At 42.8% G+C, this 18,608-nt stretch overlaps 1 protein-coding gene across 8 annotated transcripts in view; it reads right to left on the bottom strand.

The window, feature by feature from the left end:
- LOC139420867 (peripheral-type benzodiazepine receptor-associated protein 1-like) overlaps window positions 1-18,608 on the bottom strand; it is a 165,225-nt gene that overhangs the window by 77,766 nt on the left and 68,851 nt on the right. For all 8 annotated transcript variants that reach the window (XM_071171238.1, XM_071171232.1, XM_071171234.1 and 5 more), the window contains exons 2-3: window positions 10,863-10,970; window positions 730-858 (exon numbers count right to left, since the gene is read on the bottom strand). In XM_071171238.1, the coding sequence (XP_071027339.1) occupies window positions 730-858; window positions 10,863-10,970 (237 nt within the window). The remainder of the gene's footprint in view (window positions 1-729; window positions 859-10,862; window positions 10,971-18,608) is intronic.

The following is an 18,608-nucleotide window of genomic DNA, read 5'->3' as shown; positions in this document are numbered from 1 at the left end:
GCTGCATGGCCACTTGGTACAGCAAATGCACCCTTGACACCAAAGTGCTTCAGAGGGTGGTGCAGACAGCTCAGTACATCACTGTGGCCAAGCTCCCTGCCATCCAGGACCTCTATATCAGGCAGTGTCAGAGGAAAGCCCAAAAAATTGCCAAAGACTCCAGCCACCCAAGCCATAGACTGTTCACTCTTCTACCGTCTGGCAAATGGTACGGGGGGCATCGGCTCATGGACCAACAGGCTCCGAGACAGCACAGGCTCATAGCAAAGGGTCTGAATACTTATGTAAATAAGGTATTTCTGTTTTTTATTTTTAATACATTTGCAAATATTTCGCTTTATCATTATGGGGTATTGTGTGTAGATTGATGAGGAACATGTTTTATTTAAGCCATTTTAGAATAAGGCTATAAAGTAACAAAATGTGGAAAAAGTCAAGGGGTCTGAATACTTTCTGAATGCACTGTCCATATCTACATCAAATACATAGTACCCCTGCAAATTGATCTATTACCTGTACTACATGTACATAGCTCCATTCTTGTGTATATTATTCCTTGTGTTACGATTTATTTATTTTACTGGGAAGAGCTCCTAAACAAGCATTTCATATTTAATCTAAATTGTTGTATTCAGCACGTGACAAATAACATTTGATTTGAAATGAGTACGACAACCCTGCAGTAAGGCAATAGCTATATCTGAAAACAGTGATAGGCTTGTAGTTTACCACTTTGAGGTTGGCCTCCTGTAGTTTGCGTGCCCTGTCCTCCAGTCTCTTAGCGATGACAGCCAGCTCTGTGTTCTTCCTCCTCAGACGCCTCACCTTCTCCTCAGTCTCTGGGACACTGCTCTTCCTCTGCAGAGAGATAGAGGGAGAGACATATTTAAAAAGCTCCTCCACAAGCCTGCAGCTCTGACTGACACAGCCAGAACAGGACAGGCATGGTGAGGACTGGACCAAAATAACACAGTAGAGGACTCAAAAAGACAAAGACAAACTTTTGTAACCCCGGTTCTCTGATAATATGAGTGTGTCACTATGGGGATTCGTTCCAGGCGGATCACAACACGAAGAACCAATCACATAACATCTTTCGGAGACAGACAGATCGAGAGGCCAAATGAGGTGAGCCCCTCCCTCCTTATAAGATGCCACTCGCCTGTCCTCTGGTCATTCTCAAGCATGCCTTTCTTCCTTGCTCTCTGCGAGTAGGGAAATGCGGTGATACATCTCACTCATGATCAGAGGACCAGGGTTACGAAAGTAACAATGAGTTCTCTTCAAATTACAAGTGCAATATAGCAAAACACAGCTTAGCTTGTGGTTAATCCACCTGGCGTGTCAGATTTCAATACAGTTTTTCGGCGAAAACATAACAAGCGTTTATGTAAGAACATCTCTCTCAGTAGACAAAATATTAGAAACAGCTAGCAGCCAAGTAGATTGGTCACGAAAGTCAGAAAAGCAATATATTAAATCACTTACCTTTGATGATTTTCGGATGTTTGCACTCACGAGACTCCCAGTTACACAATAACTGTTCCTTTTGTTATTTTTATATCCAAAATACCTTGGCGCGTTATGTTCAGAAATCCACAGGCTCGAGCGGTAACGACATCACAGACGAAAATTCCAAATAGTATCCGTAATGTCCACAGAAACATGTCAAACGTTTTTTATAATCAATCCTCAGGTTGTTTTTAAAATATATAATCAATAATATATCAACCGAGATTGTAGCTTTTTCAATAGGAGAGGGAGAGACAATGGCTGCCCCACGCTGTTGCGCAAGCAAAACTCTGCGAACACCCAGCTATCCACTGACGCGATGTGATCTTTCTCGCTCATTTTTCAAAATAAAAGCCTGAAACTATGTCTAAAGACTGTTGACACCTTGAGGAAGCCATAGGAAAATAAATCTGGTTGATATCCCTTTAAATGGAGGCAGGGCATTCAATGGAACAGAGAGCTTTCAGGAAACACAGCACTTCCGTGTTGGATTTTCCTCAGGTTTTCGCCTGCAATATCAGTTCTGTTATACTCACAAACAATATTTTGACAGTTTTGGAAACTTTAGAGTGTTTTCTATCCTAATCTGACAATTATATGCATATTACAGTTTCTGGGCCTGAGAAATAGGCTGTTTCAAATGGGTACGTTTTTTTTTGTTGCCAAAAACTAAAATCCTGCCCCCTACACTTTCCCTGCAAGAAGCATAAAAACTCAGATACAGAGCATTGGTAAGGAATGATCTATTCTTGGTCACACCACTTATCAAAAACGAGCTACTTGTTACCACACAATGAGCATGTAGAAGGGACTACAAGACAGTTTAATGGCTGTGAAAAGAGACAACAGGATCAAATCAAATCTAATTTTATTTGTCACATGCCCCGGATACAACAGATGTTGTAGTTGTTAAGGAACCTTTTGGACCTAGACTTGGCCCTCCGATACCACTTGCCGTGCGGTAGCAGAGAGAACAGTTTATGACTTGGGTGACTGGAGTCTTTGACAATTTTTTGGGTCTTCCTCTGACACCGCCTGGTATAGAGGTCCTGGATGGCAGGAAGCTTGGCCCTAGTGATGTACTGGACCGTACGCATTACCCTCTGCAATACCAGGTGGTGATGCAACCGGTGGTGATGTGGACAGCAAGGAACGAAGCTCTCGACCCGCTGCACTACAGCCCCGTCCATATGAATGGGGGCGTGTTCGGGACTCTTTTTCCTGACCTCCCTATAGGCTGTCTCATCTTTGTCGTTGATCAGGCCTACCACCGTTGTGTCGTCAGCAAACTTAATGATGGTGTTGGAGTCGTGCTTGGCCACGCAGTCGTGGGTGAACCGGGAGTACAGGAGGAGACTAAGCACGCACCCCGTGTTGAGGATCAGCGTGGCAGATGTGTTGTTGCCTACCCTTACCACCTGGGGGCGGCCGTCAGGAATTCCAGGATCCAGTTGCAGAGGGAGGTGTTTAGTCCCATAGGTGTTCCTTTTGTCCAGGTGGGAAAGGGCAGTGTGGAGTGCAATTGAGATTGGGTCATCTGTGGATCTGTTGGGGCGGTATGCGAATTGGAGTGGGTCTAGGGTTTCCGGGATGATGGTGTTGATGTGAGCCATGACCAGCCTTTCAGAGCACTTCATGGCTACCGACCTGAGTGCCATGGGGTGGTAGTCATTTAGGCAGGTTATCTTCCCTTTATTGGGCAAAGGGTCTTGGTCTATGGTGGTCTGCTTGAAACATGTAGGTATTACAAACTTGGTCAGTGAGAGGTTGAAAATGTCAGTGAAGACACTTTCCAGTTGCTCGGAGTACACGTCCTGGTAATCCGGCTGGCCTTGTGAATGTTGACCTGTTTAAACGTCTTACTTACGTCTGCTACGGAAAGCGTGATCACACCGTCGTCTGGAACAGCTGGCGCTCTTATGTATGCTTCAGTGTTGCCTTTTAGGCTAGCATTTAGCTCGTCTGGTAGGCTCGTGTAACTGGGCAGCTCACTTCTAGGTTTCCCTTTGTAGTCTGTAAAGGTTTGCAAGCCCTGCCACATCAGACCAGCGTCAGAGCCGGTGTAGTAGGATTCAATCTTAGTCCGGTATTGATGCTTTGCTTGGTTGATGGTTTATTTGCGGGCATAGCGAGATTTCTTATAGGCGCCCGGATTAGTGTCCCGCACATTGAAAGCAGCAGCTCTAGCCTTTAGCTTGGTGCGGATGTTGCCTGTAATACATGGCTTCTGGTTGGGATATGTACGTACAGTCACTGTGGGGATGACATCGTCGATGCACTTATTGATGAAACCGGTGACTGAGGTGGCTAGCAAAACAGTCCTGTAGCGTAGCATCTGCGCCATCTGACCACTTCTGTTTTGAGCAAGTCACTGGTACTTCCTGCTTGAGCTTTTGCTTCTAAGCAGGAATCAGAAGGATCTAATTATGGTCAGATTTGCCAAATGGTGGACAAGGGAGAGCTTTGTTCATGTCTCTGTGTGAGGAGAAAAGGTGGTCTCAAGTTTTTTTTTTTATGGTTGCACATGTGACGTGCTGGTAGAAATGAGGTAAAACAGATTTAAGTTTGCCTATACAGCTCGTTGAGTGCGATCTTAGGGCCAGCATCTGTTTGTGGTGGTAAATAGGCAGCTACGAAAAATATAGAAGAAAACTCTCTTGGTAGGTAGTGTGGTCTACAGCTTTTCATTAGGGAATCTACCTTAGGCAAGCAATACCTCGAGCAATTGCTTAATATTAGACATTGTGCCCCTCGTCTTACTGGAGGTCGCTGATTAGTCTTGCCGATGCACGGAAACCCCAGCCAACTGTATATTATGCGTGTTGCCGTTCAGCCACAACTAGGTGAAACACATGATATTACAGTTTTTAATGTCCTGTTGGTAGGATAGCCTCGAACTGAGCTCATCCAGTTTATTCTCCAGTGATTGCACGTTGGCCAAACGAACGGTTGGTAGAGGCGGGTTACCCACTCACTGAAGAATTCTGACAAGGTCCCCGGATCTGTGCCCCCTTTATCTCCGTCTTTTTTTCATGCGAATGATGGGAATTTGGGCCTGGTCCGGGAGCAACAGTACATCCTTCGCGTCAGACTCGTTAAATAAAAAATCTTCACCCAGTTTGGTATCCAGAAGCTATTTTCGGTCATAAGAGAAGGTAGCAGAAACATTATATACAAAGTAAGATACAAACAATGCGAAAAAACAAACAATATAGCACAATTGGTTAGGAGCCCATAAAACATCAGCCACCTCCTCCTGCGCCATTGTTACATCAACAACATTGTAGTTACTCCAATAACCTAAATGACAGAGTGAAAAGAAGGAAGCCTGTACAGAATATTCCAAAACATGCAAACAGATTGCAATAAGGCACTAAAGAAAAACTGCAAAACATGTGGCAAAGAAATGAACTTTATGTCCTGAATACAAAGCGTTATGTTTGGGGCAAATCCAACACAACACATCCCTCAGTACCACCCTTCATATTTTCAAGCATGATGGTGGCTCCATCATGTTATGGGTATGCTTGTCATATGCAAAGACTAGGACGTTTTTAGGATAATAATAATTGGAAGCACAGGCAAAATCCTAAAGGATTTTTGGAGAAGAATTCACCTTTCAGTTGCTTACCAAGACATCATTGAATCTTCCTGAGTGACCTAGTTACACTTTTGACTTAAATGTGCTTGAAAATCTATGGCAAGAAAATGGTTGTCTAGCAATGTTCAACACCCAACTTGACAGAGCTTGAAGATTAAAAAAATATATATATGCAAATGTTGTACAATCCAGATGTGCAAAGCTCTGAGAGACTTACTTATTCTAACATGTATTGACTCAGGGCCATGAATACTTATGCAAATCAGATATTTCCATATTTAATTTTCAATACATTTGCGAAGATTTCTAAAAACGCATTTTCACTTTGTCCTTATGGGGTATTTATGTGTAAAAACATATAATCAATTTTTTAAATTCTGGCTGAAACAACAAAATGTGAAATAAGTCAAGGGGTATGACTACTTTCTGAAGGCACTGCACACCCATCTAGTATCAGGTCAGACCCTCCTTTGTCTCCAGAACAGTCCAAATTATTCGGGGCATGGACTCTACAAGGTGTTACAAACCTTCCACAGGGATGTTGGTCCATGCTGACACGATGGCATACCGCAGTTGCTGCAGATTGGACGGTGGTACAGTCATGCTGCGAAATACCCATTCCATCTCATCCCAAAGATGCTCTATTGGGTTTGGTCAGCAATAATGTTCAGATACACTGTGTTTTTCAATCGTTGCTCAGTTGGTATCAAGGGACCTAACGTGTGCCAGGAAAACATTCCCCACACCAGAAAACCACTGCCACCAGCCTGTACTGTTGACACCAGTTAGGATGGGTCCATGGACTCATGCTGCTTACGCCAAATCCTGACTCGGACATCAGCATTATGCAACAGGAACTGAAATTCGTCGGACCAGGCAATTTTTTCCCCCACTCTTCAATTGTCCAGTGTTGGTGATTGTGTGCCCACTTGAGCCGCTTCTTCTTGCTTTTAACTGATTGGAGTGTAACCCGTTGTGGTCGTCTGCTGCAATAGTCCAAGTGACGAGTTGTGCCTTCCGAGATGCCGTTCTGCACTGCGCCATTATTTGTCTGTTTGTGGCTCACCTGTTAGCTTGCACGATTCTTGCAATTCTACTTTGACCTCTCTCATCAATGAGCTGTTTTCGCCCACAGGACTGATGTTGACTGGATGGTTTTTGTTTGTCGCACCATTCTCGGTAAACGCTAGACACTGTCGAGCATGAAAAGCCCAGGAGATCGGCCATTTCTGAGATACTGGATTTGGTGTGCCTGGCACCGACAATCATACCACGCTAAAAGTAATTTATGTCACTCGTTTTGCCAATTCTAACGTTAAATCGAACAGTAACGGAATGCCTGTCTGCCTGCTTTATATAGCAAGCCACGGCTATGTGACTCACTGTCTGTAGGAGCAAATAATTTTTGTGAATGTGTTGAGTGCATCTACTCCAGCCTTACCTCATACAACAAACATTCACCCACATAAATTTTAATTTATACAGTGTGTGCATTAACAAATTTGTGCCAAGCAACTAGAATAGCATCACCACAATTCATAGATATAAATATCAACAATCGATAAAGTCAATAACTCCATAAAGTGCTTGGTCCCTGGAGTAGCCATAGGGAGTTCAATGTTCTGACTGCTGGGGGGGAAAATAAATCAGGTTTGGTGGTTAATGACCTCTAGCACCTACCATGGGGTAGGGGCTGAAAAAGGTAATTAGATGGATGGGGGGGGTCGTTGATAAAAAAAAATTGCACATTTGGAGGAGAGCTTGATGTACAGAGAGCTCACAGAGGGAAGGTCTCAGTCAGTGATCTTTGAGGCTTTCGATACAACCCTCTCGTCTCTCCTTAGTGTGCCCTCAGCATATTTAAAAACCTTAACTGTGGTCTCCTGAGATGTAAACTGGTTCGTAAAGAGGGAGAAGAGCAGGGGGACAGCACGTAGCCCTGTGGCATTGTTTTAGGTGATTTGGGGACAGGGATGATGGTACTTTGAAGCACTGTGGTACTGTACATTGGCATCAGGAAGTGTTAAAAATGTAAGTGAACAGGGCCAGTTGTTCAACAAAGTAGTGGTGCAAGTTGATCCGTCCCTTCGGCTTTCCTTATGCTTTGCTTTTTGAAAACAGTTCTCACCTCATCCTCCTGTATAGTGAATGGTGGTGGGAGACTGATCATTCCTTACCAATGCTCAAAAGGTCTACAAGAAGCATAAAACCTTGGATACAAAGCACAGGTAAGGAATGATCTGTATCTTGGTCACACCACTTCTCAAAAAACACACCATTTGTATTCATACAGCCAGCGTGTGAAAGGGGCTAAGGCATTGGACACTAAATGACCTGAGTGGCAAGCCATTTAGATTCATTCCCTCATGGACCACACCCATATTAAACTTTTTGGTTACAAAAATACTAAAATCACTAGGAATTCAGCAAAACAACTGTTTCCCTGTTCACCAATTATTGCTACGAACAGAAATGAGACGTGATCCTCTCTCAATGTAATGAAGATATGAAATTATTATTATCTTCAAATACAATCTCTTTATGGGATTAGTTGGGTCAGTTTACAGTGTACAAATGATTATCATTAACTTTTTTCCCTTTGCGCTGTTGTCTGTGCCTAACAATGTTTGTACCATGTTTATGCTTCTACCATGACTTTACTTTCATTAATCTGATGACTGTTATTTATCGAATCAACTAACTATGTTTAATTGTTACCCGATTAAATTAATCATGTAACAATGAACTAATTTAGAATTTGGGGCACCACGAGAGCGGTTGTTTAAAGAGTTACCATCTCCCGAATTAAACTCTAAAGCACATATGTCAGAGTCAAGGCCCGCGGGCCACATCCGGCCCGCAAGAAGGTTTTTTACGGCCCCTGGGATGATCTTGATTTATTATTAGAACCGGCCCGCAGCAAGCCGGCAGCCCGCAGATCTTTTACACGCACCAATACTACATTTCCCACAATGCAAAGGTGACGCACCGAGCAGTAGGCTGCTTCATTTCAATATTTATTGGCACAGCAGTCGTCAGCATCACAGTAAAATTAACTTTCAGATACCCATCAAAAATGGCAAAACGGAAGGTGGATACTGAGAACCGGGGGTTTCAAACAAGGTGGGAGTCGGAGTATATGTTCACGAAGGTAGCTGGAAAACCTGTGTGTCTTCTGTGTGGAGAAAGTGTGGCGGTACTGAAAGAGTATAATCTGAGACGACATTATGAAACGAAACACGCGGACACACACGCGGACGCAACTGTCAAGGCCAGTTTTATTTTGGCAGAAGAGATCGCTAAATCAGCCCGGCCATTTACGGAGGGGGATTTCATCAAAAACTGCATGATTAAAGTTTGTGACGAAGTTTGCCCAGAAAAAAGGCAACTCTTTTTAAATGTGAGTCTGAGCAGAAACACCATTGCCGAGAGAGTAGACCAGTTGTCCATCAATCTAAAAGAGCAGCTTGTGAAAAAGGGAAAAGATTTTATTGCATATTCCTTGGCTGTGGATGAGAGCACCGACATTTCTGACATTGCCCAGTTGTCAATTTTCATCCGCGGAGTGGACTCCAACCTAAGCGTGACAGAGGAGTTTTTGGCTTTACGTCCTATGCATGGCACAACTACGGGGCATGATTTGTATGAAGAGGTGTCAAGATGTGTAAATGAGATGGAGCTGCCTTGGGAAAAACTCGTGGGTTTGACAACCGACGGAGCACCTGCGATGTGTGGACACAGGAGCGGACTGGTGGCGAAGATACGGGAAAAGATGCAAGAGGAAAACGCGACAGGTGAGCTGACAGCTTATCATTGTATCATACACCAGGAAGCGTTGTGCGGTAAAGCCTTGAAAATGGAGCATGTAATGAGCATCATCACGCGCACAGTTAACTTTATCAGAGCCAAAGGTTTGAATCACCGCCAGTTCAAGGCATTTCTGACGGAGTTAGAAACGGAGCATGGTGATTTGCCTTATCACACAGAGGTGCGATGGCTAAGCCAGGGAAAGGTGCTTCAAAGATGTTTCGAGCTTCGTGAGGAGATTTGTCTGTTCTTGGACAGCAAAGGGAAAGACACAACACAACTCCGAGACGAAATGTTTCTGTGTGAAATGGCTTTTCTGTGTGACATTACGAGTCATCTGAATGCAATAAACTTGCAGCTGCAGGGTCGGGATCGTGTCATCTCTGATATGTACAGTACAGTGAAGGCATTTAAAACCAAACTGACTCTGTGGGAGACGCAGATGCGGAAAGAAAATTTGAGCCACTTTCCCAGCTGCCAGACCATGAAAGAGAAGCTCTCTACCAGTGCGTTCCCGAGCACACAGTTGGCTGATAAAATAGGTATGCTTGCCGCTGACTTTCGACGCCGATTTGCTGACTTTGAAGCACAAAAAAGCAGGTTGGAACTGCTCGGTAACCCATTTGCTGTTGACGTGGAAAGCTCACCACCAAACCTCCAAATGGAGTTGATTGACCTCCAATGCAATGATGCACTGAGGGCAAAATATGCGGCAGTGGGTGCTGCGGAGTTCGCCCGTTTCCTCCCCGGCACAATGCCCCAGCTGCGCATCCAGGCTGCTCAAACGTTGTCTATGTTTGGCAGCACATACCTGTGTGAACAACTGTTTTCTTTGATGAACCTGAACAAAACATCACACAGAAGTCGACTTACTGCTGAACACCTCCACTCAATTCTGAGGATTTCTTCAGCTCAGAGCCTTACCCCGAACATTGATGAACTTGTGGAAAAGATGGGACACCACCAAGTATCACCCTCAACCTCAAACAAGTGAACATTACTGTGCAATCACATATTTAGAGTTTTTACTCAGTTCAAGTTTAAAAGTTAAAATTTAATATTTGTTTTCACTGCATGTTACTTCTCCTTAAACAAAGTGTTGTTTTTGATTAATAGATTTTTGCACTTTATTTTTTTGTATTTCAATCCAATTATATTTTAAAAATATTTCAGTTGAGTGGATGATAGAAAATTGCTATTATTGTTTTTTCTTTGAAGTAAATTTAGCCCACTTTTGCTAAAATAGAAAATATAGTCTACTGATGGTGCCTTGAATACCGGTTTCTTTCATTTAATGTTCATGTTATGGGGATATTTATATAAAGGAAATTTGTCTTTTGTGTCTGTTGAAAATTAAAGATTACTGACAGAGCCATAAGAAAATATTGCTTTATTTATCTGATCATATTGTAATATATTTGTTAGGTTTTCAGTAGGTTCAATTAGGTTCACTAGACTATATGCGTCATTTAAAAATTTTTCAATGAACATTCGAACAGTCCGGCCCTCGTCTTGTAGCTGATTTTTTTATTTGGCCCTCCGTCCATTTGACTTTGACACCCCTGCTCTAAAGGTCTTTACATGTTGTGTTTATATTTTTGGTCAGTATAAATTAACTTATCATGAGAAAAATTGTAGTGAGGCAACATGAGACGTGAAAGGCTAATATTTTACTCCAAAACAGGAATTGATTCTTTCTCACTCCCTCTCAAAAACATCCACCATGGTCACATGACCAATATCTGCGCTCTGATTGGAGGATTCCTAAAGATTGCCCACAAGGTGGCACCGCCGGTCAAAATGGCAAATTTTCAATTGAAAAAAGTTTCTGCAATATTGCCTTAAAGAATTGTGAGATTATCATTACTTTAGTCTAGACGAGGCCTCTACCTAGCCCCTAGTTCTTGTCCAGACCTCTACTCTAGTCCATGTAAACGCTCACCAGCAGGCCGTTCTCCTCTCTCAGGTTGGTGCAGGTCTTCTCCATCTCATCCAGAGCTTGCAGCAGCTCAGAGTTCTGACGCACCAAGAACCCATAGTCAGTGCCATTCTGGAACACAGAGATAGAACACACACATCAAGACCATGTACATGCTTCCACTCCACATTTACAAGTCTTGCCAGGACATTACATTAAAGATGGAATCTGCATTAGGGAAAAAAAGTGCCACTGTCTGCCCCTAGTACCTTTGTTATTGTTTTGGTTTTGTGGACCGAACAGAGGTAAGGTGTGTCAAGCAGTGTGGTAAAAACACGCATGTAATTATGGGGTGGCAGTGTAGCCTAGTGGTCAGAACGTTGGACTAATAACCGAAAGGTTGCAAGATCGAATCTCCGAGCTGACAAGGTACAAATCTGTCATTCTGCCCCTGAACAAGGCCGTTAACCCACTGTTCCTAGGCCATCATTGAAAATAAGAATTTGTTCTTAACTGACTTGCCTAGTTAAATAAAGGTAAAATTTAAAAAAATGTCCAAGGGAGAAAAAAACAACAGCGTTTGTTGTTTGCAGTAACGTCTTTGTTGTTGTAATATCCCAAAGGACGTGGCAGTTTCATCATTAAGGATTCCAGCTTTAAGATACAATCTTCAATATTTAGTGCTGTTCAATGATTTCAGCCTTCTAGCAAACCAGTGGTGTGGCTGCCGTACATTTGGTGATTAGTCTTTTGGTCGCCTTGATGAATCTCTGTTGCGTCATTAACATTCAGCTGCTCCTGTCCTTCAGGGGAAACATTCTCCCACAGTCCCTCTTTGTTTCCATACTCCCACAGTCCCAAACAGCCTCCCAACTCTCCCTCCACAGCCCCTATACAGCCTCCCTCCTCTCACTGTTGTATTGTTTGTACTTTCAAACCAACGCTGCCGGTCATACAACCAACGCTGCTCTCAGGGTAGTGGGCCTTTTCATTAGAGAAGGCTCAATCAGCCCACCACACTGCAGCCTGCCTGGCTGCCACTGAACTCCTATAACCTGTTAGTGAGTCACACTCAGAGCACGGATAAGAAAGTAGAGACTAAAGAGAGATCACAAACACATATCTGGCAATAGCCGTCACTAACACGGAGAGGCTGCTGCCTACATACAGACTTGAAATCATTGGCCACTTGAATAAATATATCACTAGTCACTTTATAATGTTTACATATCTTGCATTACTCATCCCATATGTATATACTGTATTTTTATACCATCTATTGCATCTTGCCTATGACGCTCAGTCATCGCTCATCCATATATTATTATATATTTTTGAACCTTTATTTAACTAGGCAAGTCAGTTAAGAACAAATTCTTATTTTCAATGACGGACTAGGAACAGTGGGTTAACTGCCTTGTTCAGGGGCAGAACGACAGATTTTTACCTTGTCAGCTCTGGGATTCGGTCTTGCAAACTTTCGGTTACTAGTCCAAGCTCTAACCACTAGGCTACCTATACATTTATATGAATATATTCTTATTACATCCCTTTACTTAGCTGTGTGTATTAGGTAGTTGTTGTGGAATTGTTAGATTACTTGTTAGATATTACTGTACTGTCAGAACTAAAAGCACAAGCATTTCGCTACACTCGCAATAACATCTGCTAACCATGTGTATGTGACCAATAACATTTGATTTGATTTAAAAAGCAACAGTATAATCCGACATGCCCTCCCTCCAGCTTAACTACATCTGGTCTGACATACATCTAAGACGTAATCATGGACTCCGAAGTTTTATGGACTTAGCGGTTGATCCACCCTGTCCCTTCCCCTTGTCAACTCCTTGGCACAACACAAACAAGCTCGCTATCCTCCGCGCCTCCAATAAACGGCCAGCTGGACGAACCATTCGAGGGGTGACCGACTTATTTCCAGTTCAGAGGCCCATCATGAGCTTGTGTTTATGTGAAGGCCAGTTGAACAAGGGGCCCTGCCATGTTCTTAATGCCCATATGGAGGACACATATGAGTTGAGGTCACCCTGCTCTGTGTGTATTATGGAGAGAAAGTAGGAATTCGTTTGAGGGGTACAGTTACAATAGATCAATTTCAATGTATGAATGGAGGATCCTGACAGAAAATCAGGAAGGAAGTACCCCTGGAAAAAAAAACACTACATCCCTGATTAAATGACTTCTGAGGGATGGAGGGAGCAGCCAGACCTGGCAGAGTTGAGGGTCTGATGGCGAGTGAGCAGATGGACAGACAGAAGAGCTGGAAGTGAGATGGGTTTCTGTCCTTGGAGTCAGTCAGTCAATCAATCAGTTAGCAGCCCCTGGGCAAACACCTCCTCCAACACACTGTTCCCCCGGCTAAGAGAGTAGAGTATGTTATACTGTAGGGTCATCTGGGTTTGCCATCGGACAGAGCATTAGTGTTGCATGGTATACCAAATATTTGACAAATATTTTTGAAAAATAATAGTACAAAAAACGGTGGAATTTTTGTTACGTTCAGTACTACTGTCAAATGTGTCTCACGTGATTGAGAGGATCAAGTCTGTCTATCAGGACACCCCCTTTATAGTACAAAGAGCAAAGTGCCTGCTCCACTCATTCCTTGCTAGAGCTGTCAGGGCTGCCTTGTTATTTCCCCACTCATGCTGCACAGAAGAATAATGCAACACAGCATGTAGAAATGTTGAAACTGTTCATTACTATTCGCAAAACAATGTCCATACAGAACACGTTTACAATGCAAGACGAACTGGTAGCTTCCAGCTTTAATTGTAGGCTAACTTTCCTTGCTAGCTTACAGCTGAAGCAGACATTCATTCACTACCCTAGTACTTTCTGATAATATGCTAACCATAGCGCAAAATATACTGATTTGAAAGCTGATTGTCACTAAAAACTTTATTAATTCACGTAGTCTCCCTCACCACTAAAAACCAATTAACTTCTTCATCCCTTCTTTATCTCACACACCTCACAAGCAAACAAGCATACATACAAACCTTTTACATTAAACAGACACATCATATGAATGAATAATACAGCGTTTTAACTTCCTTTTTGTTTTAATTTTTAGTTAAAGTAGTGCCATATCGTTTAAATTCATTCAAGTTAGGTTTTGAGTTAGAGCATTTGCATTGGTGAATATTAAATGTACCTAATATTACAAGCAGTTGAATGAAATATACTACATCTTTATCAACGTCAGAATTTATTAAATAAACCTGTCCTGTTTTCTTTGAAACAAAGTTCTGTATGTTCATCCCCAAAAATGTACTGTAAATACAGAAATCCCAACTATAGTCAATATTCAGCTTGAATCTTTACAAAACATGTTTCACAAGATAAATTCTATGTAACATCTTAAATTAAACTTAATTGACCATGTTACTGATTAGGGATGCACAATATAATCGGTAAGCATATCAGAATCAGCCGATATTAGTTAAAAATGGCAACATCGGCATCGGCCCGATGTCTAGTTTAACGGCGATGTGCAAAACCGATGTCAAAGCTGACGTGCATACCTATATAACGTAGGTAGATGACGTAATGACACCTTGGAAAATACAGCGCTACACATGCAACACATCATTCCTAAACTAGCCCACAATGTCTGCTGTGTGGATCTATTTTGAAGTTTCAAAGGAAGAAAACAAAAAGGCCATATGCAGCGTTTGTGCTGCTATTATTTCCCAAGGAGGGGAGAAAGTGAAATCTTTCAATACCACAAACCTAATTACTCATTTGAAAGTGCATCAACCCCAGACGTTCAGCGACGACTTAGAACAAAACCAGAAAAAAATGAACTAAGCGCACACTTCCAACAACTAAACAAGTTCAAGTCGAGCAGTCATTTGAAAGACTAAGAACATTTCAGTGAGACAACTCACGTCAAGATAATGGAATTCATTGCCCTTGACAATCAAACGTTCTCTGTCGTGGATGATGTTGGCTTTCTCCGTCTGGTACACACTACCAAGTAGGTTTTTCAGATGTTGCCCTACCGGAGTTACACAGTATTGTTGAAACGCACATCCGTGAGCTAGTTGGTATGGCTGTCACTGCTATTAGCTTCACAACTGACATTTGAACCAGCGATGTACTTGTCTGTCCTCTTGCTCAGTTGTGCACCGGGGCCTCCCACTCCTAGTCTGAAGAAGGCCAGTTGTATTGCTTCTTTAATCAGCACAAACAGGTTAGCTGTGCTAACATAATTGCAAAAGGGTTTTCTAATGATCAATTAGCCTTTTAAAATGATAAACATGGATTAGCTAACACTACGTGCCATTGGAACACATGAGTGATGGTTGCTGATAATGGGCCTCTGTTGGCCTATGTAGATATTCCATTAAAAGTTAGCCATTTCCAGCTACAATAGTCAATTACAACATTAACAATGTCTACACTTTATTTCTGATCAATGTGATGTTATTTTAATGGACCAAAAAATATATATTCTTTCAAAAACAAGGACCTAAGTGACCCCAAACTTTTCGACGGTAGTGTGTATATATATAAAAAGGAAATATAACATTTACATAAGTATTCAGACCCCATTGTTGAAGCACCTTTGGCAGTGATTACAGCCTTGAGTCTTCTTGGGTAGGATGCTACAAGCTTGGCACACCTGTATTTGGGAAGTTTCTCCCATTTTTCTCTGCAAATCTTCTCAAGCTCTGTCAGGATGGATGGGGAGTGTGACTGCACAGCTATTTTCAGGTCTCTCCAGAGATGTTCGATCGGGTTCAAGTCCGGGCTCTGTCTGGGCCACTCAAGGACATTCAGAGAGTTGTCCCGAAACCACTCCTGCGTTGTCTTGGCTGTGTGCTTAACGTCGTTGTCCTGTTGGAAGGTGAAGCTTCGCCCCAGTCTTAGGTCCTGAGCGTTCTGGAGCAGGTTTTCATCAAGGATCACTCTGTACTTTGCTCCATTCATCTTTCCCTCGATCCTGACTAGTCCCAGTCCCTGCCACTGAAAAACATCCCCACAGCATGATGCTGCCACAACTATGCTTCATCGTAGGGATGAAAGGAGAGCCAGGCATTTACATTTACATTTCAGTGCAGATTGGTGGTGCCAGAAGCCACAGATGCTGTTGGGTGAAAGCAGACAGCATTTGGACTGGTGCTCTCAACATCTGGTGATGAAAACAGCAATGTTTAGCTACAGTAGGCCTCAACCCAAACAGCCCAACAGCCAGATATCTATGACATCATGTTTGGCCATCCATTTTAGATGACATCTTCCTGTAAAATAATTCAGATTCAGTTTGTGGGGATGAATTGGCAGAGCTGAAACTGATGTAGAAATGAATGATGGTCCTCTCTCGTGCTGGCAGCAATGCTAAAGATGATGAATAGATGGATGGATACACAGACTACAGGAATGGATGTCTGTCACAGTTGTACTGCTAACGGAATATCAAATATATTCTAAAAACTCCAATACTCCCCAAATGAGTCCAGCACTAGCAGTGATCGATAGTTACATAGCGATACTGACAATTTTTGTTAGGTAACGTTTTTTTCCATGACTGAATTTTGTTTCTCTCATTTTCTCATGCTCTCTAGTCTCTCTGCAGCAGACTGAGTATACCACCCCCCTATGCCCTCATGAGATGCACCCCCCTATGCCCTCAGAACAGCGGCAGGGTAGCCTAGTGGTTAGAGAGTTGGACTAGTAACCGAAAGGTTGCAAGTTCAAATCCTTGAGCTGACAAGGTCTGTCGTTCTGCCCCTGAACAGGCAGTTAACCCACTGTTCCTAGTCCGTCATTGAAAATAAGAATTTGTTCTTAACTGACTTGCCTAGTTAAATAAAGGTAAAATAAAAAATTTGTCAGAGCATGGACTCTTACAAGGTGCCAAAAGAGTTCTACAAGGATGCTGGCCCATGTTGACTCCAATGCGTCCCAATGTTGTGTCAAGTTGGCTGGATGTCCTTCGGGTGGTGGAAATTGTAGCGCGTGAAAGTTCCTGATACAATCAAACCGGTGCGGCTGGAACCTACTGACATACCCCGTTCAAAGGCGCTTGAATCTTTTTTCTTGTCCATTCATCCTCTGAATAGCATACATACATAATCCATGTCTCAAGGCTTAAAAATCTTTCTTTAACCTGTCTCCTCCCCTTCATCTACACTGATTGAAGTGGATTTAACAAGTGACATCAATAAGGGATCATAGCTTTCACCTGGTCAGTCTGTCATGGAAAGAGCGGGTGTTCTTAATGTTTTGTACACTCAGTGTATAGTGAGCAATATGTTTGGAACATCAACTCGTAATTAAACCACAGTATCGAATCGCAATATATATCGTATAAGTACCTAAGTATAGTGACAATATCATATTATGAGGTCCCTGGCAATTCTCAGCCCTAAGCACTAGCAGTTTTCTATCAAGGCAGATAGATGTGATTGCAGAATGAAGGTATGCACATTTTAGATGACAGTTATTGGTCAGCCAAATTAACATTTACATTTTTCTAAAGACGCATATTTTTGCATCTCCTTTGCTCCTGACTGCATGTGCTAGCATAGAAATAGAATAAAGAGAATGGGCATCTCCATTCAACACAATGATGGCATAATGGGTGGACTGGTGTCCATTGCAAGTGTACCCATAGGAGCAAAGCAGGAAGTAAAAGCAGGAAGTGTACCAATCAATATGTTCTGTGATTTGTTGATTAAATTCAACTGACGTTACAAAATATCCATGCCATTGCATGAGCCACATCAGTTAACATCATTTGAATTAACATTCTACATTACCATGGAAATTATTGCATCCCAATACCAGGCAGCGATTGCGAGTGGACCAATGAGTTTAACAGGCAAATTGCCAGGGTTAGACGTTTGAAGCCCATTCTATTTCTATGTGTGCTGCTGCTACATAGGGTGTTGCCTATGCAACCAAAGACTAAAAGATCTTGCTTGTTTCAGCAAGGAGCAACAAAGTTTCATCCTATTGTAAAGAGTCCATGTTACCTCAGAAACGGACTCAACCACATGAATGCCTGGACGTCACATCTTCAGTCAGCTGTTCGTTATGATGGTTATTTTATTTTCATGGCGGTCTTCATCCCTAACTGTCAGTTAGACGGTTATACGGTAATTGTGCCGGCCCTACTTCACCGTACACAGGCTTAAGACTAAAGCCCACTCATTTGCTTTTCTAAGCAAATGCCAGGGGAATAGTTGGCCTAGCTATCGAGCTCAGTGGTGAAGCACTGTGTCCTTGAGATATTTTCAGCCCATCGGTTTTTACCAGCCACAGTCCCTGTATCCTTGTTAGTGCCATCTTGCCGAGTTGGCAAGACACCACAAACAGAGCTGGGACCAGTCTAACACATCCTAGTGTCCTGGTATGACCCAGTGGAGAACTCCACTCCACTAAGGCCCAATCCATCAGGTCAGATGTAGCCCTGCTCCAGCCCAGACTGACTGAATGAGCTCAGCCACAGCCTGGTCTTTATACTGATGTCTAATGGTGTTGGAGCCCATCCACATCCCGTCATTGTTCACTAGGAGGCCTATTGGTTGGAGTCTGCTATCGTACGGCAGGTAGTACTGGAGCACCAAGTCTACGACAAAAAGGCTCTTTAACAGCTTCTACCCCCAAGCCATAAGACTGCTGAACAATTCATCAAATGGCCACTCAGACTATTTACATTGATCCTCCCCCGTGGCCCGTTCTTTTCCCTTCTAGCAGAGTGGTGGTGTAGCTAGTACTTCATGGTTGTGTTCCGAA

The sequence above is a fragment of the Oncorhynchus clarkii genome, chromosome 12 (genome assembly GCF_045791955.1).
Source record: "Oncorhynchus clarkii lewisi isolate Uvic-CL-2024 chromosome 12, UVic_Ocla_1.0, whole genome shotgun sequence".
Lineage (NCBI taxonomy): Eukaryota > Metazoa > Chordata > Actinopteri > Salmoniformes > Salmonidae > Oncorhynchus > Oncorhynchus clarkii.
The sequence above is the reverse complement of the archived record's forward strand: the minus strand, read 5'-3'. Positions and strand labels throughout refer to the sequence as shown.